We start from the raw sequence: 27,318 nt of genomic DNA, 5'->3' as shown, positions 1-27,318 counted from the left end.
AACTCTGCAACGGGCCCCTCGTCTCTTTCTCCTCACCAATACTTGATAACTAGCTGCACGCTGTCCCACAATGGGTCTTCTCCAGGTTGCCACAACGGTGCTTGTTTTGGGGAATGCTGCCCTTGGCAACCCCGTTCCCCAGGGAGGAACCGGCTCGGCAGCTGCCAAGTACTGCGACCCCGCGACCACCATTTGCTACTCCGAGTACACGAGCCCCGAAGGGATCTCGTACCGCATCGCCATACCTGACACGGCGACCGCCGGCAGCTTTGACATCTTGGTGCAGATTGTTGCTCCGAGGACCGTCGGGTGGGCGGGTATTGCTTGGGGTGGTGTCATGGTGAACAACCCGCTTCTCGTGGGTTGGGCCAACGGTGAGACCACTGTGGCATCGAGCCGGAGGGCAAGGTAAGAACCCATACCGGGGCTGAGAGTCATCAGTGTCCCCTACTAACCTTTGTAAACCCAGCGCCCGCACTTACCCCACCCCTTACACCGGCGCCACGTACACAGTACTTCCCGGCTCGACGGCCAACAGCACTCACTGGACGCTGAATGTGCTTGCCAAGGGAGTCAGCTCGTGGGGCAACACCAACCTCGACCCGTCTAGCACGGCCGTCCCTTTTGCCTACGCCCAGAGCGCTGCCCCCCCCACCGAGCCTGCCAACAATGCCAGCCGCTTCAGCATCCACAACACGAGGGGCAAGTGGTCGCACGACCTGAGCAATGCCAAGCTCGCCAACTTTACCGAACTGGTTCAGCGAGCCTCTGAGGCACCGGAGTCTTGATTTGGAGCATCCAATGTTGGACCTTGAAGTTAAGCTTGGGCCTAGAGCACATGAGACTGTAAATGAGATCGACTTATGAGACATGATGTTCCGATGTATGGAAAATTCAACGTCTTATTAAGCTACTACTCGAACTCATTGTTGCGCGAAGTTTGTACCACTCTTCAAAGTGCCTGGATTTCCCCTGCACCCGCCAAAGAAAGGAAGAGACCTACGTAGACCCAGTCTCTTAAAGACGCCGTACCCGTGTCGTGTCTCGGTTTCGGTATGGGATGTCCTGACAGACGCAACGTCAAGCCGTTAGCGTCTCGGCCCCCCATCGAATCAATGGTCAAGGTTTACTACACTATCAGTAATCATTGAGATGTCGTCCTTCGTCATTAATGCTATTATTGGACATCCCTCTGCTTCCCCGCACAGTTCAGGGTTCCCTTACTTTAGCTTGTGTCTGGTCCAAATAGCGGCTTTGAGCCTCTTCCTAGCAGCCAAGCGGTTTTGCCGAAGGCTCGGTAATTAAACGACACATCCAGCCAGATCAAGTCTTATACAGCAAGGGGCTCCTATTGGCCGCTATGACCCTCCCCTTTGTCTACGGAGGGCCTCATTAGGCAAAACCAGCCGGAGCGGTTAGATGCCGCACTGCCGTCTGCCGTGTTGGTACTGCTTTTTGAAAGCGCGCATATGTAGGTAGGGTAAGTGCTTAAAAGGCAGCTCGGGACCCGAAATGGGTGCGCAGAGTCGGCTCTACACGGCGTGGTTCGACAGTGACCTAAACCTTTTTCTAGCGCAACCCTCTAATCTCCTCGGAGTTTAGCCCGACAATGCACTTCAGTCCAGCTTCCTTGCTCGCGGTCGCCGGGCTCGCCGCGCAGGCGTCGGCCCACGGGCTGGTACGGACGCCGGCGACGCGGCAGCCGGGGACCGCCACGGAAGCGGCATGCGGCAGGACCATGGTCCGGTTCTACACGGACGACGCCACGTCGTACCCCGAGGCGCTCCTGCGCGCCAACCCGCGCGGCCTGACGGACGGCTACGACGCCGCGAAATGCAACCTCTGGCTCTGCAAGGGGTACCAGTTCGGCGACAACGAGGCCAACGTACAGAGCTACAAGCCCGGCGACGTCGTCGACATGGAAGTCTTCATCCGCATCCCCCACAGGGGCCACGCCAACGTCAGCGTCGTTGATACGGCTTCCAACACGGTCATCGGCACCCCCCTCAAGGCCTGGGCCGAGAACTACGCTGCTTCCGCCAACCCGCCCGCCGACCAGACAAAGTTTAGCGTCACGGTGCCCGAGCTGGAGGGCAAGTGCACCGAGCCGGGGGCTTGTGTAAGTTGCTTGGTTTTGTTTCTGTTTCCGTTATCTGTTTCCCTTTCTTTTTTCTTTTTTTTTCCTTTCCTGCATCGGGGTATCCTCCTACGTTGTTTCACTACCCTCTCTTTTAGTTTTCTTTTCTTTCTTTTTTCTTTCTTTTTCAAGCTTGGGATAAGGCACCATAAGAGGAGATTATGTTGCTAATCGGTCTGGGTTGGAACAGGTCATTCAATGGTATTGGTTCGGCCAGGGCCAGACGTACGAGTCATGCATCGACTTCACCATTCCTGCTGCTACGGAAGCACCGGCACGCCGGATGAGAGGCCGGTCGTGGGCCTGATTTGAAAGTGAATTCGAGGGAAGGCGCGCGATCTGCTGGTACAACCAGAACAGCGATTGGGGGCAAATGTATCGTATCAGGAGGAGCCACGGCAGTATAAAATTGAATGGAAGCAACAGGTTGAACCGACAAGTGCCGCGCACATGTTTCCTTCAAGAGACCCTTGTGCGCCTGTTATTTACTCCCTCGCTCTTGGTTGCGCGAGGCTGGATCCAAAGCGAAGAGGTCCAGGCGGAGGAGTGAATGGCTAGGCTACCGGTCCGGATTTACCAATAAGAGGTGTTGTGAAACACAAGCTCTTCAAGCAATGCAGTGTTTTCCGATTAGAATATACGTACTCGCATGCCCGCCCGAGCAGCTGCTAACTTTTCGGATAGTCGTGAACCGTGGCTCGAGGGTTCGGATTCAGAACCAGAGATATGGGAACTAGTGCTCGGACTACAACAGGATATAAGAGAATGATTCCCGATTTCAAAATCGGTGCCTTTGATCCCGGGCCCAAGGCCGTAGGGAGAAGGAAGAGATCTCAGACTAGAATGTAGTCACAACCAGGACTGAAAACAATCGTGAACATGGAGGAGACTATCACTATTCATTGGCAGCGCGGGGATCCCAGTCCAGGTATCCGTTGCGTAAGGGCAAATGATCGACACCAAGACTTGTGAGAGCGGCCGAAAATATGAGAGCAATGACGACGAAGGACTCGGTAAAGATGATATAATGTACTCAATGATGAGAACGCCGAAGATTCTGGTATTGGAAAGGATACTGGCACCGGTGGGGATAGCGCCGGCACCAATGAGGATGATGCAGGTGAGCAGCTTGACGAGGATGCTGTAAGGAATGGTCGCCCGAGGAATTCAGGAGACTTGGGGATGATTTGCCTTCTGTGCCGTAATCTCGATAGCATCATACCCGAAGTGCCGGAGCCCCTGCTTACAGCTGATGGGGCTGATCATAGATCGTGCATAGTCTAGCTGGTACTGGGATGGGAATGCATGTCAAGAGGCGAAACGCGCCTCGGAGAGTAGGTCCCATACTTCCTCGTGCTTTGCTAGGAAAGTGTCACACAGGCACATTCGCTCGGGGTAGATCCGACCGACAGTATCGGTGGTGTCGCCTTGTATCGTGGTGGAAGCAGAATATTCCATGTGTCGGTATTTGGCTCCCGATGACAGTGTTGTTTGGCGGTAGAACCGCGGCGGTTGCTAAACGCTACAAACCGCCCTGGGCTTCATAATTAAGGAAAGCGTTATCGGTCAGAGATTTCGGCCCATGTCCTACAGGCGAGATTTCAACTCATCAATTAGTTCCAATTCATCAGAAACGATGCATTCACTGCCACAATATATTTTCTTTTTTCTTCTCTTTTTTCTTTTTCTCCCTGGGAAGTGGCATTAGAACTCGATACCTACCCAGGTATTCCTTCTAGTCATGCATGCTCCACCCTCTAGCAAATGTCGGGTCTAGCAATGCAGGTGCCGGAAAAACGCTTTGCCTGTGGTGTCCAGTTGTAGCCGGAACAAGAGCCGGGCTCCACTGGCAGTTCGAACGTCACCTCGACGATTCCCACCGCGTACGTTATCCGGGCCGGCTTCTCGGTTGTACCCCCAGAAATGTGCTTCCGAGGGACTCCGACTCTGCCACATGTCTCAGCGCTTTGAGCGGACACTGCAACAGGTCACCACCGGTAGGAGAGAGGCATCTGATTGAAACGAAGTTTCCCGGACAGCATAAGGCCCACACAAAATATTTTATCCGCCTATATCTAGCTCCTTGCAGATAGTAGCTTGCGACCATGGCGGGGAACGCACCGGGCATGCTCTACGTCACGATGCAGCCCCGCGAGGGGCTGTCCTTGGACCAGTTCCACGAGTGGTACAACAATGAACACGGCCCGACGCGCCTTCGCCTGCCACACATCTTCGCCAATGGCCTGAGATACCGCGCTACCGATGGCCAACAGCCGCAGTTCCTGGCAGTCTACGATGTGACCTCCATGTCACACCTCGACACTCCCACCTACACGGACTTGCGAGCGAACCGCTCCCCCCGCGAGGCCGCTACCATCGGCCAGGTCGACGTCGACCGCAAGTTCCTCGACCTAGTCGCCGCCCAGCAGGCTCCGTCGTTTGTGCCCGCTGAGCGACTGCCCGACACCGAAGCCGAGGGGCTTGTGCTAGTGTCGGTCGACGTATCACTCAAACCTGGCATCGAGGGCGCAGAGGAAGCTGTCACCAAGTGGTACAAGGAGGAGCACCTCCCAATGCTCTCCAAGATCCCCGGGTGGCTGCGCAGCCGCATCTTCCGCACCCCTTCGGCAATTGAAGGCAGTGGTGACCAAGTCAGGATGGTGACGCTGCACGAGTACGCCAAGCAGAACGGCCTCGAGGGCCCTGAGCACAAGGCGGCCATGAACACGCCCTGGCGTGACGACGTCTTTGCCAAGTACATTTCCCATAAGGGGCGGCGCACCTATGAGTTGTTCTACGTCTTTGGGCCGGCGCCGAGGGAGCTACATGCCCTGTCGAGACTTCTGCAGACGACTGCGTTTACAACGGCGGACAAAATGATCTCCACGACGCCCGGCGAGAAGGACGTGGCAATCAACGCCTATGTTACTGCCGCGGACGGGCTGACTATTCCGTACCGGCTGGAGGGCAACTCGTCACCGACCGCCCCGACGGTGGCCTTCTCCAACTCATTGCTCACGTCTCTGCACATGTGGGACCCTCTGGTCGCCATCATCAAGGCAGAGCGCCCCGACCTGCGCATCTTGCGTTACGACACCCGTGGCCGCCACGACGTCCCTTCCCCGCCCGTCCCAGCCAACCTGGATATGCTAAGCGACGACCTGGCGGCGCTGCTCGCGGCACTGCGCATCCCGAAGCTGCATGCGCTGATCGGCGTCTCGATGGGCGGCGCCACCACGCTCAAGTTCGCCCTCAAGTACCCCCAGCTGCTAACCAAGTTTGTGGCATGCGACTTCAACGTGGCGTCCAGCGACGCGAACACGGCCGCCTGGAAGGAGCGCATCGCGGTGGCTGAGGGCCCCGACGGCGGCATCCGGAAGCTTGCCGGCCTGACAGTCGAGAGATGGTTCCATCCGCACACCATGACCGAGAAGAAGGACGTCGCCAGCTGGATGACGGACATGGTCGCCACCAACAGCGTGCAGGGATTCAAGTACTCCTGCCAAGCACTGTGGAACTACAACATGCGTGAGGACATGAAGAGCAATACAGTCCCCGGCCTGTTTGTTGTCGGCGAGGGCGATGGCAAGGGTGCGCTTGTGAAGGCCATGGATGGCTTCAAGGGATCTCTGGGCCAGAATGGGTGCGAGCTGAAGATTGTGCCGCTGGCCGGGCACCTTCCCATGTCGGAAGCTCCTAAGGAGTTCTGGGAGGCCATTGCACGTTTCATTTAGTTCCGGACGGTGTTCCGATCCAGCCATGACCACACACACCAGGCGAAAAAACGAGACGCTACGGAACCATGCAGATACCTGTATAGAATAGAATGTCCATTTTGCAAGACAACGCACCATACCTAGACGATATATAACGGTAACTGATCTGCAGGAAAACGCTATCATGACCAGACTGTACAGTTTCAGCGCTACTGGAATTCGTCTATCCTATGCAAAGCTGACTAGGAGCGGGTTATTGGACATCCTTCCCAGCAAACAGTGCTTGTTTATCGTCGTCGACATCATGCGGGACGAGAGGGGCCACCGATATCTCGCCTCTCATGATCTCAATAGCAGAGATGACGGGGAGGATGAGCATCAGCATGGAGAGCAGCTGTCCAAAGCTCCATTCTTTCTCGCCGTTGTCGCTCAGGTTGACGTCGGGATTGCCAAAGGCCTGCGAAAGCAGGTAGGCGCGAACAGTGGCTCCTGAACCCAAGAGAGAGCACCGCATCAGCATATTATCACAAGAAACGGTGGAGTAATGGGGAAGACGATATACCGATAGCGATACCCGACATCAAAACCAAGCCTATCAGCTGAACTGCCTTGTAGTAGGCGCGCTGCCGGCGGCTCTGCAGGTACCACGTCGCCAAACCGAAGACAATCAGGTTGCCGGCGATGACAACGATGGTCCCGAAGTAGTCGATGCCTCCCACGTTGGAAGTGGTCGATTCCAGTGCCCAGACGCAGCCAATGGGCAGCGTGTCTGGCAGGTCCTTGATCTTACTGACCAGCACATGAACGCCGTACACGCAAGATAAAGCGAGATTAACAAACATGAGGAACTGGCGGAGCCACCTCAGAACCGGGTCGCGTTTGAAATCCCGAACCAGGGCCAGCAGCGCCCCATTGTGCGTCGCCGTGGAGAGGAGGGCCATCATCCAGACGAGGAAGAAGTGGTACGGGATTAGTGAGTTGGATTTTGCGAGACCCACACCCTGCAAGCCGATGCCAACCATGATCTGCTGGTCCGAGTAGCTGTTGAGCAGTTTCCGTCTTATCACAGAAGGATTCCGGTTGGGCGAAGCCGAGCGCCAGAGGTCCTGCAGCACCAAACTGGCCGAAATTCCCAATGCTAATCCCGCCGTGATGGCCGATGAGAGCAGAACCTGCGTGTGATAACAAAACAATCAGTGAACTCGGCTCTAGATACGGGAAGGTCAGAGCCAAGTAGTTAGAACACCCACGCCGGCGCCTGCGATGCCTGCATCACTTGGCACCGCATCCGGGATGACACTACAGTTTGGAGTGCCAAGCATCCTGGAATCGCCCCAACTGGGACGGGGACAAAAGGAAAAAAAGAGAAAAATAGAGGTGTAAGTGTTGTATAATAGGAGAGGGGACAAAATTAAACTGCCCTGAATAAGCAAGAAATGACAAATAAAAAGATGGAGAAGCAGAAACCCGGACTCCCCCCAGGGCCAACAGTCGCCCGGAGCTTTCTGAGACGGAAGAAAGGACGGCGAAATGGTTCTTATGGTGCTGCGACATCTGCTGGTTCTCTGGCCGAAACAAGCGACGCTTCCAGGGGCGGCCGGCCAAAGGGGGCGGCCTCACAAATGAGTGGATGACAATGGAGATTCATGCGACAACCACCCGCTTGGCGGCTACGCTCCCGACGAATCCAAGAGCCACTTGACAGGCATCTATATTTGGACTCGCGTTAACTGGACTAATTGGACTTGGACAGCTATAAAGGCATGATATAAAGAAAATGCAGGAGGCTTATTTCTGCGTCGCGCATTGCAAGGTTGGGTCGAACAATGGAATTGTGCGGCAATTACGTACAGTGCTAAGATGCTAGGTAGTTAGGTAGTGCTATACAGTACCTAGCCACAAAGGACGCTAAGGTAAAACATTCGCCACCGCTACTCAAGTGTCTCAATATGGTAAACCAGAAGCTAAATGTATCGATGGCATTTATGTCGGGGAATGGAGATGTGCACTTATACCTGATGATCACGGTATCATTCTCTGTCGATAGAGAGGTGAGGAAGGTTTGGAATCCCCGTAGGGACCTATGCGTTACGTAGTAAATGAGGCGGAAGTACCGTAATTACAGGCTCGATTTAATTAGGAATTGGCTCCGAGTCGTCTCTCATGATCTCGTAACACCACCATCGGCAGGTTTCGAGATGGGAACAAAAGAGAATGGAAAGCGAAGGATGGGTGGCCGTGATTAGAGAAGGAGATGCGAGTCTCAAAAATAAAATAATAAATAAAACCAAGGTCCACCGGACTCCTTGGTTGCGATTCGTCGAGGATGTGTAGCAAAGGCTTTCGAAATCCTACCGCTGACGAGACTCATCAGGGCGGCCATAACATCCTACTTCGACCTGCTGTTGACTCCGACATATCCCCCGCCGCGGACGTTCGCCCGGGCGGCCGCCGTACCTCTCTCAAGAATAAGCAGTTCGCGTATCAAAGCCGCCGCGGCGACGATCTTGAAGCTCTCGAGGTCTTGCGCGGAGCCGCGGTGTCCGGCATCCGCCTTTCTCGACTGCTTGGGCCAGCCGGCGTGCAGGCAAGCGAGGCAGAGCTCGAGCGCGTCCAGCTCGCTGGTGTAGCCGCTCATAGAGGTCGGGTTGCGCATCTCCCGCGTGATCCAGGTTGTGATGCGCTCAAACTCGTCCTTCAGCTTGACGGACCGGTCGCGCTGCCGGTTCGTCTGCACCCCGCGCTTGTTCATGATAAAGCCCACGAAGACCTCTAGCTCCTTCAGCGGCTGGTGGGGATGGTCCGCGCAATCGGTCATGACCCCGTAGATGGCATCTTCGTATCTGCACCCCATGGAATGTCAGCAACATGTGGCCCGGCGCAACCCACTGCGCGCGGTGACGGAAGCCGGGAAACACTCACGCGTGGCGGATTCTCTGGGCCTCGGCCGAGCGGTGCTGCCATTCAATTGGGCCGATGGCGCTGACTCGTCGCTCAATGCCGGCAACCAGCTGGTCCCAGAAGGAAGGGCCTTTGGGCGAGGTTTTCATTTTGATGTCCTTGGCCCAGATCTTCTCCTCGTCAACGCCGCGGTAGAGTTGGCCAAGAATCCTGTCGCTTCGGTAGTACTTATGGCGCGGGCCTTCTTCGTTGTCTTCGTCGTCATCGTCGTCCTGGCGAACCGTGTATTCGTCCATCTCGATGGCATTAGTTTTATCATGGATGGTAACTGACGGTCCCGGCGCAAGGCTTGCAAGAGGTCAGCGCTTCGTGCGTCGGTCAAGAGGATACCGGGTCCACTTACAAATCCGGCCTGAGTCTACTTCCCCTGGGCAAATCAAGAAGACGGACGCCGCGCCCCGTCTTGGAGAAATCGACGGCGCTGGAATGCAGCTCTGCGAGCTCCTTGCAGTCTGCAGCGAGCGTACCATCTGCCTGGAGGTCAGCAAGAGCCATGTGCCGGGTTGCGATGACCCCGAGATTGTCCAATTGGATGAAGTCGACAAAGAAGGCAGCCATGTCACTGGCAGTAACTGGCCTATTCAATTCCAGGGGCGGGATACGCGGATAGTCGGCCGGCGCAAACGTCTTGAGGGTGCCGGGGCAAACCACGTCCGGATCCCAGATGATGTGGAAAACATCCCCGTCCAGGTCGCCACCAGACAGCTGGCTGGGAAGATCTCGGTCACCCCACATGCTGAAAACGATACAGTTCCGCTGTTGAAGGAGAGGGTGTTCGGCCGGCGGCACGGCGTTGTACGCAAGCTGAATGTCGCCCGGATGCAACGCGGGCGACCGGCTCACGAGAACGGGACCATCCCCGGGAGGTTCGCAGTGGCGGCCCTGTACCGTGTCATACGTCACATATACTTGTCCTTCTTTCAGGTATCCCGTTTCATCCATGATGCCGAAAAGTGTCATGCCCTTCCGGACGGGAATGCGGGCCTTGTGCTTGAGAAGCCGGAGTTCCTTCAGCAAGATGGCCTCGACGGCGCTGCGGAGAAAGTGGTCGGTTCTATAATCAATCCCCATCGTCTCCGTCTGGCGGAGGAACTTGGGAAGCTGGATGCTTTCACAGATTGACTGTGTTTTCAGAAAGCTGCATGTGTTGTAAACTGATGCTGTGATTCCCCGGAGCCGTCTTAGCTCTCTCTCTTGCAGGTCCAGAAACCAGTTTGAAGGAGCGCCCATGTCCTCGAGGATTTTGATCAGCTGGCGGTTCAGAACCATCGGCATTGGCTTCGAGGCCACGTCGCAAATCTCGAGGTTGACCTGGTCATCGCTTTTGAATTTGACCATCGAATTGGGGCGGATGCAGATTGTATTCCCCTCCAGGCTCGGATCCACCGAGAGCATTCCTTTCGCCCCCGCCCATCGGATCTGGAAGCAGGTTGGGTACCCTTTAGACTCGGGAAGGACTTCGTAGATTGCTTCGGCAGCCCCGGGAGATATGGTCCCCACTCCGTCGCTAAAGACGCGGCCGTTTCTCTCGACATCGGGTATCTCGATGACTTGGATCCCATTTGCGTCGAGCGAGACGGAAAACGGGGTTTCTGAGAAAGCCTGGCCAATGCGGGCTGCCCGGCGGGCGGGCGACATGATGTCCTCAAATTTCCCGAGATTCGTGATGATGGATTCCGGAATCTGCAGTTGCCCTTGGTACATAAAGGGCGCCGACAGCCAGAGCGAATGCGCTCTCAGCGAGGAGTGGCTGAAGCCGAGGAAGGTGTATACTCTGCCGGCAATCATGATTCCTTTCCCGAGTACGTCTTTGAACCGGCTATAAATGGCGTCAAGCGAGACCTTCGCGCTGAAGAAGAGGTCCTGACCGTTCTCGTCGCAGAACTGAACTCGGAGAAAGTAGTCAACATGGTTCGGATATTTGCGGAGAACCCTGTTCTTTGCCTCCATCTCCGGACCGTGAAGGGTGATCCGTGCCGGCGTGACCACGGCTCGAAAAATGCGGGCGCGGTTCTGCGTCTCGCTGAAGAGTTCAGACCTAACGGTGTAACCATCTTGAACACGACGCTCCTCCTCTTCCAAGTACTCCAGAATCCCATCCACTTCAAACATTCTTGGATTTCCGTAGGGCGACGGGTAATCAATCCACTCGAACAGCTTCTTGAAGGCATCGATCGAGACGGGGCGCTGGCCGGTTCCAGCCTTATTGGCAGCGGCAAAAAGCTGGGCGAGCGTCTTAGCTAGGGCAGAGATGGTGGAGGGATGGAGGTATCCGTTGGCCACCAAAGCCTGGAGCAGAAACAAGAGGTCAAAAGGCAACGCGCCATTTGTGTTGTAGGCCGCAAGCTGCATTCTCAGATTCTTAGAGGCGTCGACGTAAAAGCCCAATCCTTGCGCCGCATGGGCATATCGAAACCCGAAACGGTAATGCGTGATTGGGAAGAGTTGTTTGCGTCTGATCCTTGACATCTCGCTGTGGAAGTCGGTGTTGCCGTGCCCGATGACGGGGTTGGGGACCCGGAAATGGTATACCAGGCAAAACGCGGATACCAAACCATGGTCAGGTTCGATTGCCTCGACTCGGGCACGTTTTGGCTTTGCGGCCGAATCAGGGAGTAAAAGCGCCGCAAACTGTGCGATGGGATCGTCGTCTTGAAGCCCAGATGCTAGGAAGGTAGGAGGCGAGGACAAGGTGATGACAGCGCTGCCATCCTGCCACCACACCAACTCGATAATGCTCTGAAAAGGAATGAGCAGTTGAACATCGCGCCGGGTAAGCTTAATGGTGAGATTCCGCTTGGCGAACTTGACGATGCTAGGCTCAATCGCCGTCCATTCCGCCGTGAATGTAAGCGTCCCGTCCACAAAGGTATGGTAGCCGCAGTGTAATTCCGAGGCGGACAGAGTGTGGGCGGTCTCGGCTGGGCGGGGTTCGCTATTGATATGACTTTGGCGCTGGTTGACTTCGTGTTCGATAGCTTTCAAATTCAGGGCAAACTCATGGGGCTTCCGATTGCTGGCCTTGCAGAATATATGCTTCCCCATCAACGAGAGCCGGGCTCGCGTTGGAGGGTGCCTTGGCATCTGGCTCTTGGGATGCCCCGACAAGCCGAATCCAGGTACGCGCGTGGATAGTAGAGCCGGCTGGTGGGGGAGTAGCTCCTCGCCGTGATGTTGGAGGAATTTCTTCCCATCGCGTTCATGAAGAAAAGTAAGGAACCCGATGGTCCTCTTTCTCTGTTTTTCGCAGGTGTAATCCGTGATCGACAAGGTCTCCATGAAGGGCTGCAGATGCTTCTGCAGTACCCTGTCTGTCAAGTCGGGAGGCAGATTCCGCATAAACACGTCCATTGTAAGCCCCCGAGAGCAAAGACAGGGTTTGGAAGGCGTATGGAGGCTCAGCGATCAAGTTTGCGTCGGCCGACGAGAGAATAAACAGGCAATGAGAATGCCTGGGTTTGAGCAACGCGAGGTTTGACCGGTGAGTCCTAGATACCTACTTCATAGGTCGACCCCGCATCCCATGATTGAGGCCCGCAACTTTCTCCACTCCTTCTTCTCTGCTCTTCAGACCTTCCTGCCCGTGCCGTCTTCGGGTGCAAGCCCTCTTGTTCGCAGGATGATAACCTTTTGGTAAGGTATCGGAGCAACCAATCTAGATGCCCGCACCCCCCAGCACGGCCTACGCGGTTCGTCACTTCTTTTCCTCAACCTTTAGGTACCAAAGCCTTGCTACTCCGCAGCCTTCACTTCACGAATTACCAGAATGGAAAGACGATGGGTCTGCGTCACTTTGCCTCGAGACGGCAGTGAAGGCTCGAGATTAAGGAATGAGGTTCAGGTCTATGGAACCAGACTTTTGGCATGGAGTTCTTCATTTCTCTTTAGCTGGAAATTTCCCTAGAATATCTCGGGTGCGAGCCTCATTCCCGTCTAAACCACCCTCGTCAATTCTCTTCACTTTCCAGTATACAAGTTAATTACCTGAGACAGCGTGTCGGCATAGATAATAGTAGGTCAGTACTACTATCAATTAGCACCTTGTGTGCAGCCAATACCAAAGACATTGAGGGTGATCCAGCTTCATGGGGCCGGAGTCCAGAATGATGTGCTCGTGACTAAGGTAGCCACTGAAGTTTAAACTCCAGGATATCGGGATACTTCGTATTCCCCATTAACTTTCCGGTTTTGGAATACTTGCTTTATCCCAATGTAGATTACTGGCATTGGTTCTTGACCATTGGGGGGAGGTCCGGCATGTTTGTCGGTTCCGATTTACTCAGATTGAGAGTGTAAGTTGTTGTCTCCTAAGCCCCGGAAGGGAATGTATATGAGCTTGATGCATATATATAAATGACACTCCTTCTTGTAGGCTAAGCTACTACTATACAGGAGCTCTTTGTAGTAACGATCAGATATCAAGAAACTGCGCCACAAGAGTTGTCGCAAAGCAACTCAGAACCAAACCAACACCAACCCCTGAACGCTACTTTGTCCTATTCCCTACATCTTCGAGCACATGAATCAACCCGTACAAATCCGTTAAATCGACAAACAACTTTATAGCTGCCGTTGTCACAGCGTCCCCTTTCAGTTCCTCCAGCAACGCTGCGGTACTAGCCTTCGCTGAGAACGGATGAGCTATACATTACATTTATTGCCATTGCAAACCACTAGCCCGGGATCAGGATCTTACAGTGAACCGACCTATAGCAGAGACAGTCGGCCGGTAACCAAGTTTGAGCCACCCCTTACTTCCTGCAGTTCGGGATCCTTATTTAGATTTATTTTGTTGTATCTATTATGTTAGTCTTTACTTATTCGGTAGCGTAAACGCCGAGATGTTATGTCCAGATGGATGGAACTGTCGAGGCGGTTTGTTGTCACTATACATTGATCCCTCACACCTCAACCGGGGTGAAGAACCTTAGCCAAGCCACTAAGTCACTGCAATACCTTCGTACACAGGGCTAAACGGGGTGCAAGATGGATATTCCATTGTGTCTCTATGTTGGAAACCAAAGGAATTGAATGTGAGGGACTCATACATTGCTAAGCGGAAGCCGCTATAAATATATATATATATATTACGAGAAAAGTGGCATAGGATTCGACATCCCCAAGTGGTTACTATTAGCATATCACCAATGACTCTGCTGAGTGGAGGTTTGCAGTTTTCATCCTGGCAGAGGTGTAGATACGGATGCGGGCAGCAAACTGGGCGTGGCACAAACGACTCGGAGCAACATGATGTGACACAAGCAAGAAACGTGACTCAGAGGCGCAGCGAATAAGGGGCAGTGACCGGGAGAGAACCAATCGGGTCTCTAATGAACTGTACGTTGCACCTCAAAGTCCCAACGCCAGATGGAGCAGCCTGTGTGGAGCGAAATGTCGCGGTGGAGCTCTCCAGCCTCCTCTCACATTAACGTGGTAGTGGCTTCGCCGTAGCACTGCAGCTAATAGCTTGGTAGGAATAAGCCCGGTACGCGGTTGTATGCAGTTGGCGCTGCGTAGGATGCGCGCTACTGGTGCCCCCACCCCTAACACCTGGGCCCTGGGAGTAAAGAGAACGGGAGCTGGCGAGATATCTCGGGCACTGGCCCATCACTTCGCCGGTTCATCTAAAAAGCTCAACAGCTCCTAGTACTTTATGCTTTGAAGAGAGCTCTGTTGCGTCGATCAGGCGTTCTCAAAGGAGTCTTGGAACAGCAGGGTCCGTGATTCGCCACTCCCCATCAGCATGGCCAGCACCTCGCACCCCCCCAAGCCAATCCGTGTCTGGATCACCCGTATGTGCCTCAACATAACGTCACCAAGAAATAAAGAGATTGTAACAGTGCTGACGCTCGTAACCCTCCAGCCCCGGGGCCCAACCCTTGGAAGGTAACAGCACTCTGCGGCATTGGCATGTCTTAACTCCAGCTAATCTAGTATGTTTTGCAGGTGGTCTTTCTCTTTGAGGAGCTCGGTCTCAATTACGAGTTCAAATCCTTCCGCTTCGATGATGTCAAGAAGAAGCCCTTTACCGACGTTAACCCCAACGGCCGGGTACCCGCTATCGAGGACCCCAACACGGGCTTGACCCTTTGGGAGTCTGGCGCCATTTACCAGTATCTTGTCGAGCAGTATGACACCGAGAAGCGCCTGACCTACGATACGCTCAATGAGTGCCACCTCTGCAACCAATGGCTCCACTTCCAGACGAGCGGGCAAGGCCCGTACTTTGGTCAGGCTGGCTGGTTCCGGCATCTGCATCCTGAGAAGATCCCGTCGGCCATCGAGCGGTACGCCAACGAGATCAAGCGGGTTCTGAAAGTGCTTGAGACGGTGCTCGCTGCCAAGCCTGCTGATGCGCAGTGGTTGGTAGGGAACAAGATGACGTTCGCTGACATGGCATTTCTACCATGGAATTTCCGTCTGAGTGAGGTTTTGGTACAATCGTGGGATGAGGTATTTGAGGGGACGTCACACGTGCGAGCGTGGCATGAGAAGATGGTTGAGCTGCCTAGTTGGAAACGGTCGATGGAGCATCGTGCGAGATTGATGGATGAGCAGGGTTTGCAGTGGAACGGTGTGCCCAAGGGAATCGAGACGTTTACCGACTACGAGAAGAAGATTGCCCAGGGTGAAGATACTACAAAGCAGTGATCAGTTGGTACTTGGTGGCAAGTGTGCGTGGTGGTAGAAAATATACCGGAATCTGGTCGTTGACACCGCCTCTCTTGTTCTCCTCTAGAAAAGTTAGTAACGTTACGTGAAGTATGCCTCAACGGCGTGATTTATACCTAGCCTTCCGGCAGCGTCTACTCCTTTTACTTACACTATGAAAAGTAGCGACCAATTGCTGCTTGAGAAAGTATAAAAGAGTCCAGAAAATGAAGTACTAGGTTCAGTATGGAAACTGAATCATGTAGAGGACCTTGAGGTGTTTCGCTTCAATAAACTGTAATAACAATTTCAATCCATTAACTATTTCATAAACTCAAACACTATTTCTATTTCTCACAATGATTATCTGGCCACATCTACTGCGGGACGGCCCGAGACTTCATCTTCCCGGTCGATGTCTTCGCTGATCCTGTGACCAATGTTGTCTTCTAGTAACTACTTGATGTCGGAATCATCGGCATCTTCCATCTTGATCCTATGAGCCTTGGCGATGGCGCTTACCAATGAAGGATATGGACGTGCGGATGAGCCGGACGGTTTCCGAAAATGGGATGGGTGGATGGAAAGGAAGAACAGGGGGAACTATCGAAGGATCATGCCTATACTACACTAGGATTGGGGGCTTGCACGTCTGGCGCTGACGCTGACAAATGTGAAGACAACAGACTCTCGCTCTATGTACGTGTACCCCAGCCCCGGCACCGGTTTCCAACCGTGACATTCTGTCATTCTTGGGGAGTCGAATGATACGGCTCTGAAAACAATTAGTAAGACGGAGCGACTTTTGCCAACTGCCTTCCTGTTAAGTCTAGAGTATGGATTTCTCCGGACCAAGTGGCACGGGTAGTGTGCGTGGTGGGATTTTGTTAATGGGTGAGTTTTAACAGGGATGGCACCTTAAGCACTCTAAGCATGCAACTGGGGACTGAAAATCCCACTGTACAGTAATGCCGTCGCCGCTCCGATGGCAATGACACCTTCTCCTCTGGGTATGGGGTACTGCAGGTGCAGAACGTCTTGAAAATTGATCCTCGGGTTTGCAAGAAGAGCACGGAAGGTGAGAAACAGTCCAAGGGGATCATGGGGGAGATGACCGAAGGAGAACTTAGTCAACCGAAAGGGGAAGTAAAACGCGGACGGGGGTTTGCACAGGGGTTCGTTTTGTTGGCCGGCCAAATATAGGTATTTAGGGGGAAAATCCCATGCAACCGCCCCGTCTTGTCCTGGAAGGGTAACAAAGCGAAAAGACCGGGAACAAGAGAGGGGGGGAATCCGGAAGAGGAGGAAGAGGTTCGCGGGAGGAACGGAGGAAAGCAGAATAAGAGAAGCGGTCATATTCTTTATCAAACATCATGGCATCCCGCCGAGCTCAACAGGCACAAGAGTCTCTCGTGTCTACGTTGACTGAAAGGGATCCCGTAATTAGTTTACACACCTGTATCAACACGAACAGAACCCATTGGTCTTCGTCCTTACCAACATCCTAGTCCAAACCGAGTAAACAAAACTCATACTCCATGATTTTCCCGGGCGGCCCTTGCCCATCCAGAACCTTGAACTCGTACTCGGTCAGCGTCTCAACCGTCACCATCTTCCCAACCACGCTCCCAGAGAGCCGTTCCGGGCACGTCGTCTCCCCGTATCCAAAGTTGACCACTCTGGTCCCAGATTGCTGAAAGATGTTATCCCTCTCTTCGAGAGCATCTACACTCCCCAGCCTCGCCCTGTAGGCTCGCAACCCATTCGAATTCCTCCAGGTCCTGGACCTTAGCCATGTTATTTCCACAGCAAATATAGACATACAAAGCATATGAGCCCGCTTTGTGTGTTCCGTCGCTGAAAGTATGCTCTTGCTTGAAGACGCGCTTGATTTCCATTGTATTAGGCGATGGCATGCGCTGGGCTCTCGCGGAGGACCGAATCCATCTTGTGGAAGTCGTCGTAGGGATTGCCGTGGGGCGGTTGCCCGCGTTTAACATGCGGCGGCACGCCCAGTTTGACGGGTGCGGACGGGTGACGAACGTGTGGGTCCATGAGGGAATGAGACAGAGGACGCGATGGTTTGGAATGCTATCAACATCAAAATTAGAGGTGGAGTTCGATGGGAGAGGATGAAATGGGGTACGCCTATGGTGTTCGGTATAGTCGATAACCACGAGTAACCACTCCTTGTTATCCGCGAGTTCCGGACCAACAATGACAACCTGCGCTTAGACAGACAGACAGACAGACATTTTTTTCCAAATCCTGGTAGGGGGGTAACACGGTCCATTCCTCACTTTGTGGGAGATATCCGACGAAAGCTTCCGTCACGGTCACTTCCATCTGCGGCAGTAGAATTGGCAACCGAACGTTCGGTTTCCGTTAGACGATGGAATGGTGAATTCTACTCTCCAGGATCAAGTCCGCACCGGTATGGCCCCAAGAGATCATGCTCCAGCGCCGCCGTGGATTCTGCCACGCTATGCGTGAGGCGAGCTACTTCTTCCATGGGCGGGACCGGCAAGACGATGACAGGGCCATTGCTTCGGACGAGCTGCAAGGCTTTGTCGCGGTGCTTGTCGTAGCCTTGACAACGAGTTCCGTCGATTTTGTCGTGTAAAGGAACTAGTTGAGGAAGAATATGGGTACGAAGTCCACGGGGCTGCCGACCCGCGGGGCGCTAAATATGTTGGCGGATGAGGTGTCTTGTTGCAATAGCATCCGCTATGCAGTAGACGAGAGGGCCGTGGCATAGGTACTCGATGATGCCGTAAACTCCACGAGATCCATCGTCGGTGATCCAGTTGTTTCTTCGTAATGATGCGCTTGCGGTCTACACGCTGCCCATGCCAGTGATCATCAATGGACCTTCTTAAGATGTCGCAAAAGCGGAACCGCAATTGCAGGGCAGCAATTGCACCTTAAGTGTCACATAAGGGCACTACCACACGCCTAGCATGTGTGATTTGATGCACAGCATAATCCAGACTCTGATATTCCCCCGCTTTGTGCTACGCAAACCATGGTTGCCGTAGGTATGTACTACCTTGGCTTTCATGTTCGCGGTATTTGATCGGGACAAAGCCCGTTGTTGGCTCAACCAGCGGGGGGCTCAGCGCCCGGCTACTGCAGGCGCAGGTGGCATGATGACCTTGGACGGGGTCCGGTACAACCAACGGCGGCGAGCTGACGAAGCCTTTGAGTAATGTAAGACAACACCGCCGGCTAGGATTTCAACCCTTTGGTGCAATCAATCTGTGATAGTTATGGGTGACGCAACCCTGTGCCGGATGGTCGGGAAGTTAGCATAGTGATTAGTTTGTGCACTTAGGAGCGCCTGTAACATCAGACTCGTTCATGGGAACGTTGGTAGGATACGTTTCCTAGGTCAGCAACAGCTAGGCGGGCCATTTTCATGAATAGACATCATTCGCCCTGGTGTTGGGTCTCATTCATATTAACAACGAGTCCGAAAACCTACTACGGTGGTATAATGTTAATCAATATATCTAAAAGACCGACCACGGAACCAAATGCCGCCACCGGTCTCATCGGTTATACTAATATACTTATGTGCCAACACCTATTCTCTGTAGACGGACACGTCACTTGTGACGTTAATTCCATTCATATTAATGGCAGTCACCTCTGGCAAGGGAGGAACATTGCCTTGGACAAGGATCTCCCGGCGGCCCTTGCCGGGCCAGTTCTCGACGCCGTGAACTTCGACCTGGGACTCGCTAGCGCTTCTGCTTCCAGACCTGGGCTGTTTGGGGTGAGAGCGACCGCCACTTCGGGCGCTGCGCAAACTGAACACGCTGCGCACGCCGCGGACAAGGTACTCAGAGGCGCGCCCACCGGCGACGAGAGGACCGTAGGTGGGAAGGCAGGCTGCGAGAATGGAGCAGTTGGGTTCGAGGACCATGAAGATGAACTGTTTGGTCTGGTTGGCTGTGGTCGCATTCCGTTAGTGTATCTTCATCTTATAGCCCCGGGAGGGCATTCTCGCAGGCGTTGGGCGCTTACCAACTTTGTAGTATATTTCCGACCCAACGACCTCGTCAACGGATTGCTTTAGCAACACAAGTCGCCCAACAGCAGCGACAACGCAGAAAGCGCTAAGCCAGAATATGAAGGCGACAGCGACCTTGCGCTCCCACTTCATGTTGAGACGCGAGATGACGGGCAGAGGGAGGCACAGGACGATAATGTCGAGGCTGAAGCTGCTGGCCACCTGCGCAGGTCCCAGCACCGTGGCGTCAAGCCGCAGCCCAGCCTTCGCGAGTGGGAACGAAATGGGATCGAGTGCCAGGAGGACCAGGAAGAAGAAGAGCAAGCCCCAGACTGACACGACGCCGATCGTAAACCAGACGGCGGTCTTGAAAAGGGGCGTCGTAAAGATGCGCTTGTAGAACAGGAGGACGGCGATTTTGACGGCAGCTAGGGGGAATTGTAGGTAAAAGGACGAGATGTAGACCAACTATCCATGACGCTATCAGTATCTACCTATAACCGTGAAGTCTGCTAGTTTGGATCGAATCTGGTCAGAAAGGCACCTACCTCGAGCGAAGCTTCGGTCCCAGTGAAAAAGTCGACATTGTACTCATTAACGCCAGACTTGCCCGCATAGTACCAGACGAGAATGCTCAGGCCCAGTGTCAGGAACCAGGAGCCAATGACCCAGTAGTCATCGGAAAGGAGCGGCTGGGTGGATGCACGGCGAGCCTGAACCCGGAAGAAGATGGAAATGGCCGATACGATGGGAAGGAGAACCGACACCACTATCAGTCCAGTAGTGATCATCGAAGGATCTGGTGGTGGACGTACCGCATCCATTCCTTTTTGCTTCTGCGCTCAGACTTGGAAGTTGTCGCACGAAGCAGCATCACAGTCACGGCCTGGTTACTGGACTTTGCGGGTCCAAGAGCTCCTTTTTACTGTCTCCTCCAGAGACAGGGAGATGTAAGATCAAGGTTAGGAACTCTGGCCATGGCCCGATTGTGCGGCAGTAACACCAGAGCCTCCGGATTCAGTGGCGGCCAAGATCGGCGGTTGCCTAGCATTTCCAATATTATGTACCTCTTGCTGCAGCATGGAAAGGGATTCCAGCTGACGAATGCGGTCAACCAACGACGCCCGCCAACCCGAGTGATTTCATCTCGTGTAACAGGAGCGGTGTCACCGTTGGGGAGTGTTGGTATAGAAAATGCACGAATGCAACGGCAAGAAAGAGTCTTTGATGGCGGCCGTGAATAATATTGTTGGTTTCGCATTCCATGCCATAAGACGGCAGTACAAGGGGGCCATTATCCCCTCATGCATGCCAAGGACCCTTGCGACAAACCCATAGGTTGGCTAGCTGATGGCAAACACACCCTCTCGTACATACCAGGCGTCGACTAATATGCCGAGTATGCCGCTGGGATAGGTGAGCCGCGAGGGTCGAAGCAGGCGACATCGAACTGGAGCGCGAACCTGGGGACCTCAAAATCTTGGTGGGCTATATCGCTGCCGGTTCAACATCACAGCATCACCAACCTCTGCGGTCGTACCATCGTGGGCATAATTGCTCACCCCGAGGTGCTGGAGGCTGTTCGCGCCGAGATCCGCGCCAAACCCGTTGAAATCAACGGCAAATGGGATATTGCCGCCTTTGCTACCCTCGACAAACTCGAATCCATTATGAAAGAATCTTTGTGCTTGACGCCAAGCATGTTAATACAGCCGCGTGGTGAAAAAGAACCATGCTCTCTCCAATGGGTCGAAATTGTAATAAATAAATAAAATAAAAAATAAAATAAAAAGGGGGGGGGGGGGGGGAGAGAGGTTTAGTTTGTCATGATGTCAGGCGCACAGATTATTGTTGTTTGTTGTTGTTAGCGCTTAACGTCCGAGGCGGCACCATGTAGTGGCTTGCCGGCCTTGTACGCAACAATGGCGTGTGCGGACGTGCTGAGCTAGATACTACATATAATGTTATACTGCCCATACAGCACCTCTAGTCCTTGGTGATCTTTCGGCAGCGTAGCCCTGCCTGCCCGCTGCCCTCCCACTGCCTCCCTCTGCAGTGGTTTGCAGATGTCTACTGCGCTGACTTCTGCCCATCCAAATTACCATTCTGACGTTCTTTTGCTTTGGAGACTTCTTCGACGACGCTGGCAACTCCGATTTCAGGCTTGTGTTGTAGCCTCTAGGCTGCGGCAAAAGAAAATAAAGTGTAAAGTGCCTTAAGAAAGGAAAGAAAAACAACAGCAGAACGTTGACAGAACGATGGCAAGAAATGCCAATGAATGCCAAGATACTGTTACCCGCGAGGTCCCAACCCCCGTGTGTTGTGTTTTTGTGATCGTGTAACCTCCCTTTCTTCCCCACGTTTCGTCCCCCAGTAGTTTTCGTCCCTTAACCCCTGCCGAGATGTGTCAGGCGCGCAGTGGGCCATGGATCCAGTCATGTTCTCGGATCTGCGCTAGTATCGCGGGCTCCGGTTCCATGAAGATGATCGAATTGAGGAGCACAGGGCTCGGCCACTCAGCAGCATCGACACAGATATTCTCACCTGGGGGGGCGGGGGTGGGCGTGTCTGGGAAGGTTCATATCTGATCTTTCGGCCAATATCTTGTTCGTGAAACTTCTGGATGTGCATGACTTTGCGTTTGTGGGAGACAAGCCGTTGAGCACGTGTGCCATGCATGAGTTCTTGTATTTCTATCCCGAGAATCAAATGTTGGTTAGGAACCGGGAGGTAGGGAGCAGTATTGTTTTAGTTGGAGATGCCTGGCTTTTAAATGGCGCAGAGGGGTTCGTCGTGGTACGAAATCCGACAAAGTGATCATACGGGGCATGTTGGAAAGCTAGATGACATACCCGGATTAGCATTTTCCATATTATTTTCCGGCTAGGAACTGCGATATTTACATGTATAACAGACTTAAAAGTCCTTCGCCGGCCCTGGCTAGACAGTGACAACCATGAGGCAAAGAGCGAAGCAAGACAAAAGTGCACGACCAGGCACGAACTTTCGCTAGTTTTGGTTCTGTTGATATATATTAAGGCCCATGTCAAGTTAAGCCCCCAGGATGACTCAATTGCCATGAAGGGAAAAAGAAATGAACTCTAATTAATTACTGTCCTAAGTACCACCCACCTCTCCAACACCAGGTGTTCAGTCAATTGACAACACGACTCTGACACGGATCGGGTCAAAACAACCAACGGGCCTTACTCTTTTCTTCATTTCTAAACCAACACTGAGAATGCTTCACCGCTTCCTGTTTTGCGCTGTGCCTCAACGCGGCGTTGTCACAATGCATGCAACTCCCGGCGGACTTGGCCCCCATACCCAAAAGCTGTCAGGTCCGTTGCCTCTGCTGCCAATATAAAGACATAGCCTCACTTGAGCCCATACTGTAAACCGCACCCATCATGATCATCTATCAAAGAGGCACATCCATAATGCGGTCTATCTTGCCCATTCTGTTGTTGGCAGGCACCGTCCTTAACCACGGAACTTTCCTCTCTTGTTTAAAGCACTGTAAGCGTCTTCCTCGGCGCATAATGATGAAGCCCCTATAAATTCACGGCAAGCATCATAGACGTTGATGCCGTGGCGACAACCTCTTTAGTTCAATGCCAGTTGACGCGCTGAGTATGCCCGGGTTCCCGACAACAACCTGTGATCCCGCTGATCCTGTACACGCCTGCCCCGTCTTGCATTTTCCCAATCCATACCGAGTTCAACGAGGATGTCGCAAAGCCATGGACGGTGGCGGAAGTCCCGTCAGTTATGGTGAACATCTTGGCAACTGCTATTGCGACGGTTACAGCTGTGCTGGCTAAGACATGCGGCATCGAGGACAGCACGGTTGCGTATTGTCGGTATACCTTTACCGGCGTCTCGGCAGGGACAACAACGTCCACAGCGTACCCTACTACTATCACGAGGGAGTCGTTTTACCCTTATCCCGTGACGGTTACAGCGGGGGTGGAGAGACTTCCTGCGCCGACCCCAAAGGTCAAGAAGATGCTTGGGGATGCTGGGCGGAAGAAAAGAGTTATAACTAGTGTGGATGCCGTGGCGGTGTGTGGACTTGTGGACGCGAGCGAGCGCAATGTAAACGGGAGACGAAGATAAGGACAATGGTGATAGATCTTGTCTAGAGAGACTCAACCCAACAACAGAATAATCAGTTGAAAACTTGATACAAATGCTAGCTTATAGCTTCCGGGGCACACCGGGAATTCGGATTCACCTTTCAAGATTGTTCTATACCAACGATATGTAAGGTAAGCCGAGAGAAGGAATACAATCAACATACATACCAGTGTAAGTTCCAGATTGCTTCTCACAAGCCGCGGAATATGTTGGCATCGGACCTAGCAGACATCGCCATGCCCAGTACTAGTCGCCCACCCAACACAACCATGAATCGACCACCGACCTCAACAGTCGTCCCCGTTGCAACCCTCCTCTCAAGCCCCGCAAGCTTCTCATGGCTAAAGTTGAACTAAAAGAACGGACCCACATTTTGTAGTGCATCCGCATAATCTTCATCACGCACATTGTTGGTGCGGTTATTGTAAAGTCATACTACATAGCGGGGGGAAGGGGGTTCTTTGACATTACTCATGACACAACACTAGCTAGCTAGACCTCTGTACTTTGCGTGGGCAAGCAGTAACACGATGATAGATTTCTGACTCAAATGGCCCGCCCGTGGACCTGGCCGCCGATACGGAGTCCAGATTTGGATCCCATGTGAGGCGCGAAGGTGGAGGTATCATTGCTCCTTGACGGCGACATGGATCAGGCCCGATTTCTCGGCTTTACCAACCAGGGAGCATATGCTCCAGCCTGCTGCGAAAGGAATTCCCAAGACGACCATTCCAAGCGATGCTGCTATAGCTTACGTTCTGCTCCAATACCGCCTTCCCTGAGTGGTAAGTGTTATCTGGGCGTTGGGGTGGCGCATGATCTAGGCATACAGCATGAACCTTCAGGGATAACCTCGTGGTTGGTGTAATCAACTTGCACTGACGAGTCAAGGTCTGTCTACAGCAGTACTAGCTTTCGGTCGTCCTGTCGCTCCCCCATGACATGGCTAGATGGGTTCTTCCGAGAACCGTTTCCATAGGTATCATTGCAGGAGAGCAGCGATAATTGAGGTAGTGGCAGAGAAAAATGATCAGCATCAACGCGTCTAAGAGTTGTAAGCAGGTCCCAGGATTCCCATCAGTTGCATGTTGCATCTCTTTGTTCCTTTTCTAATTTAATTAATGCCTTGTTCAGGATCCGAAGCAACTTTGGTATTTCCATTGATGACCCAGAGCCGGTGAACTCGCTTCATTTCTCGTCAAGTTGCCTCAGGCCGTTAACACCGAGCATTATCCTCTCGATCGTTCCAATGAGGGCTTACTAGCCCATTGGCCCCCTTGAGAAATATTTACGTCGGCCTCGGGCTAACCGCAGATCGGCCTGGCACCCAACGAAGCTACTCTCCACAATCATGATGCTGTGCTTGTAGGTTCAACACATCTCGGGCCAATTCTTTCGTCATTACACGCGTGGGAAGCTGGCGGCTTACTTGATGCAGACGCCCCAAATTGGCTTCCATATCTTATATGAGGCGGCAGCTCTCTACCCCAACCTGCTGCACCGGGGGAGCAGTCTGGTTCCATTGGGTCCCGCGATTGGGATCCGGTTCCAGCGCGGGAGATTTCTGGTTCCCACTCTGGGCCGGCTGATCAAGCTACCTGCCCCGCTCGACAAGGTCAGATCCCAAATTCCCAATTCGCGCTTTGCTCTCCGTCCCAGCGAATCTACGAACTCCGTAGCACCACCCCTGCCCGTACTCCTCTTTGCATGGGGCTGCAGGCCAGCTAAGACGGCTTCTGGAGAAGGCGGCACGGTTTGGCTGAATTGGAATTACCGAACTAGACCATAGCCCGGCGAATGGCTGGTGGGTACTAGTAGCTTCTAAGGGCGGCTGCTTGCCCCCCGACCGGCGAAAGAATCGAGGAGTAGAACCCCGCTCCCGTTCATCGAGATCCTCTCGGGCTCTTCCCTCGGTCTCGTGCCCCTCATCCCGAACCCCTCGCGCTCCTCCGCTTTCAAGTACTACCCCCCCAACAGAGAGCCATCTAGTAAGAGAATAACGCTCTCACCACACAGAATCTCTCCCTCATCCCCGAACCGTAAACCGGCACAATGGCGCCACCGTTCCGCGCTGAGCATATGGGTTCCCTGCTACGGCCCCAGCGGCTGCTAGATGTGCGTGAGGCCATCCGCGAGAAGGGCCTCACCGCTGAGGAGGCGGGGCTGCCGGCCGTGGAGGAAGAGGCCATCGGACACGTGGTCAAGCTGCAGCAGGACCTAGGCTTCAAGGCGGTCACAAGCGGCGAGTACAATCGCACCCGCTTCTGGGGCCTCATGTGGGACGAGTTTGACGGCACCTCCCGGCTCCAGGACGCCGAGGCGGCCATGTTCCGGCTGTACCACCCCGACGTTGTGAGCTTGATCGAGAAGGACCGCAAGGTCATGCCGGGCGACTCTGTCATTGCCGGTGCTAAGCTGCGGCACAACCCCGAGAAGTCCTTGTCAAACCTCCACGAACTTCGGCTGGTGCAAAAGTTCGTCCCGGAGAAGGACTGGGACAAGATCAAGCTTACCATGATCACACCCGCCTGGTTCCATATGAGGTACAAGCAGGGCCGCGCCTACACCAAAGAGGCATACGCGAACGATGCCGAGTACTTTGCGGATGTGGCCAAGGTCTACCAGCAGGAGCTGGATCAGCTGTACAAGCACGGGCTACGCAACGTTCAATTCGACGACCCCGGGCTGGCATGTAAGTGCATCTGGAGTTACTTACTTACGTGCCCCGTTTGGACATCATTTACCCACCCCTCCCCTCTCTTCCCCCCCACCATGAGCACTTGTACGCGTACGTTTTCGCTTACCCCACTGCCTCCCAGATTTCTGCTCCGACAAGTTCCGCCAGGGGTGGGCCGAGGACAGCGACAACATCGGCACGGTGGACGACCTGCTGGACGCGTACATCCGGCTGTACAACGACAGCATCAGCAAGCTGCCGGCCGACTTCCACACGGGCGTGCACCTCTGCCGGGGCAACTTCATCGGCGGCCGGCACTTCTCCGAGGGGGCGTACGACGTCATCGCGCAGAAGCTCTTCACCGAGCTCAAGGTCAACACCTTCTACCTCGAGTACGACACAGCGCGGGCCGGCGGGTTCGAGCCGCTCCGGTTCCTGCCCAAGGACCGGAACGTGGTCATCGGCGCCATCAGCACCAAGGTCCGCGAGCTGGAGGACAAGGAGGAGGTGAAGCAGCGGATATACAAGGCGGCCGACTTTGTGGCCGAGGGCAGCGGCCAGACGCGCGAAGAGGCCCTGAAGCGCATCTCGCTGAGCCCGCAGTGCGGCTTCAGCACCCACGAGACCGGCTACCCGCTGACCGAGGAGGATGAGAAGAAGAAGTTGGCGCTCATCCGGCAAATCGCCGATGAGATCTGGGGCGAGCCATGAATGAGTGTTCTAGCGGAATATCTGAGGCCCCACAGGTAGCCTGGTAGATGGGCAGACAGTGTGTGTTCGCTTACGGGGTGGGGAGTCCTAGGTCTAGGGTGTAGGTGTTATAGGGTTCTAGGGGGTTCCCGTCGGCACATTGCATCATAGGAAAAAGGAGATTGATATTCTCCGGCATCTTCAACAGCGGTGAGGTACTTGGATATGTCGTACGAGTAGGCAGGATTTGGCGTGAATGGATATCAACTTCCAGCTAAGAAAGGGAACAAAAGATTTTACAAAATCAATAGTTTTCATAAAGTTCCAAAAA

The 27,318-nt window shown here is 53.8% G+C and overlaps 9 protein-coding genes across 9 annotated transcripts; 5 read left to right on the top strand and 4 right to left on the bottom strand.

Moving 5' to 3' along the window:
• Window positions 1–70: 70 nt before the first annotated feature.
• On the top strand, window positions 71–788 carry MFIFM68171_03919 (Cellobiose dehydrogenase cytochrome domain-containing protein; the record flags this gene model as incomplete). Its single annotated transcript, XM_071059339.1, has 2 exons — window positions 71–408; window positions 470–788. 2 exons carry the CDS (start codon window positions 71–73, stop codon window positions 786–788), a joined length of 657 nt encoding a protein of 218 aa, XP_070915440.1.
• Window positions 789–1,609: 821 nt separating this feature from the next.
• MFIFM68171_03918 (Chitin-binding, domain 3) lies at window positions 1,610–2,444 on the top strand (the record flags this gene model as incomplete). The annotated part of the gene is made up of 2 exons (XM_071059338.1): window positions 1,610–2,119; window positions 2,328–2,444. The coding sequence occupies 2 exons, from the start codon at window positions 1,610–1,612 to the stop codon at window positions 2,442–2,444; spliced, it is 627 nt and encodes a 208-aa protein (XP_070915439.1).
• A 1,798-nt stretch (window positions 2,445–4,242) lies between these two features.
• Window positions 4,243–5,871, top strand: MFIFM68171_03917 (3-oxoadipate enol-lactonase I; the record flags this gene model as incomplete). Its single annotated transcript, XM_071059337.1, has 1 exon — window positions 4,243–5,871. One exon carries the CDS (start codon window positions 4,243–4,245, stop codon window positions 5,869–5,871), a length of 1,629 nt encoding a protein of 542 aa, XP_070915438.1.
• Window positions 5,872–6,106: 235 nt separating this feature from the next.
• Window positions 6,107–7,175, bottom strand: MFIFM68171_03916 (Glucose receptor Git3 N-terminal domain-containing protein; the record flags this gene model as incomplete). The annotated part of the gene is made up of 3 exons (XM_071059336.1): window positions 6,107–6,342; window positions 6,416–7,025; window positions 7,104–7,175. 3 exons carry the CDS (start codon window positions 7,173–7,175, stop codon window positions 6,107–6,109), a joined length of 918 nt encoding a protein of 305 aa, XP_070915437.1.
• A 1,067-nt stretch (window positions 7,176–8,242) lies between these two features.
• On the bottom strand, window positions 8,243–12,165 carry MFIFM68171_03915 (RNA-dependent RNA polymerase; the record flags this gene model as incomplete). The annotated part of the gene is made up of 3 exons (XM_071059335.1): window positions 8,243–8,696; window positions 8,776–9,102; window positions 9,158–12,165. The coding sequence occupies 3 exons, from the start codon at window positions 12,163–12,165 to the stop codon at window positions 8,243–8,245; spliced, it is 3,789 nt and encodes a 1,262-aa protein (XP_070915436.1).
• Window positions 12,166–14,557: 2,392 nt separating this feature from the next.
• URE2_1 (Transcriptional regulator ure2) lies at window positions 14,558–15,465 on the top strand (the record flags this gene model as incomplete). Its single annotated transcript, XM_071059334.1, has 3 exons — window positions 14,558–14,606; window positions 14,678–14,700; window positions 14,761–15,465. 3 exons carry the CDS (start codon window positions 14,558–14,560, stop codon window positions 15,463–15,465), a joined length of 777 nt encoding a protein of 258 aa, XP_070915435.1.
• A 1,504-nt stretch (window positions 15,466–16,969) lies between these two features.
• Window positions 16,970–17,381, bottom strand: MFIFM68171_03913 (uncharacterized protein; the record flags this gene model as incomplete). The annotated part of the gene is made up of 2 exons (XM_071059333.1): window positions 16,970–17,246; window positions 17,290–17,381. 2 exons carry the CDS (start codon window positions 17,379–17,381, stop codon window positions 16,970–16,972), a joined length of 369 nt encoding a protein of 122 aa, XP_070915434.1.
• A 1,670-nt stretch (window positions 17,382–19,051) lies between these two features.
• On the bottom strand, window positions 19,052–20,304 carry MFIFM68171_03912 (Rhodopsin domain-containing protein; the record flags this gene model as incomplete). Its single annotated transcript, XM_071059332.1, has 3 exons — window positions 19,052–19,419; window positions 19,495–19,948; window positions 20,029–20,304. 3 exons carry the CDS (start codon window positions 20,302–20,304, stop codon window positions 19,052–19,054), a joined length of 1,098 nt encoding a protein of 365 aa, XP_070915433.1.
• A 5,368-nt stretch (window positions 20,305–25,672) lies between these two features.
• On the top strand, window positions 25,673–27,008 carry MFIFM68171_03911 (5-methyltetrahydropteroyltriglutamate-homocysteine methyltransferase; the record flags this gene model as incomplete). The annotated part of the gene is made up of 2 exons (XM_071059331.1): window positions 25,673–26,312; window positions 26,440–27,008. The coding sequence occupies 2 exons, from the start codon at window positions 25,673–25,675 to the stop codon at window positions 27,006–27,008; spliced, it is 1,209 nt and encodes a 402-aa protein (XP_070915432.1).
• Between the last annotated feature and the right edge of the window lie 310 nt (window positions 27,009–27,318).

Source organism: Madurella fahalii, assembly GCF_045866475.1.
Source record: "Madurella fahalii IFM 68171 DNA, scaffold_2, whole genome shotgun sequence".
Classification (NCBI taxonomy): Eukaryota; Fungi; Ascomycota; class Sordariomycetes; order Sordariales; genus Madurella; species Madurella fahalii.
This window is presented reverse-complemented; position numbering and strand designations above follow the sequence as displayed.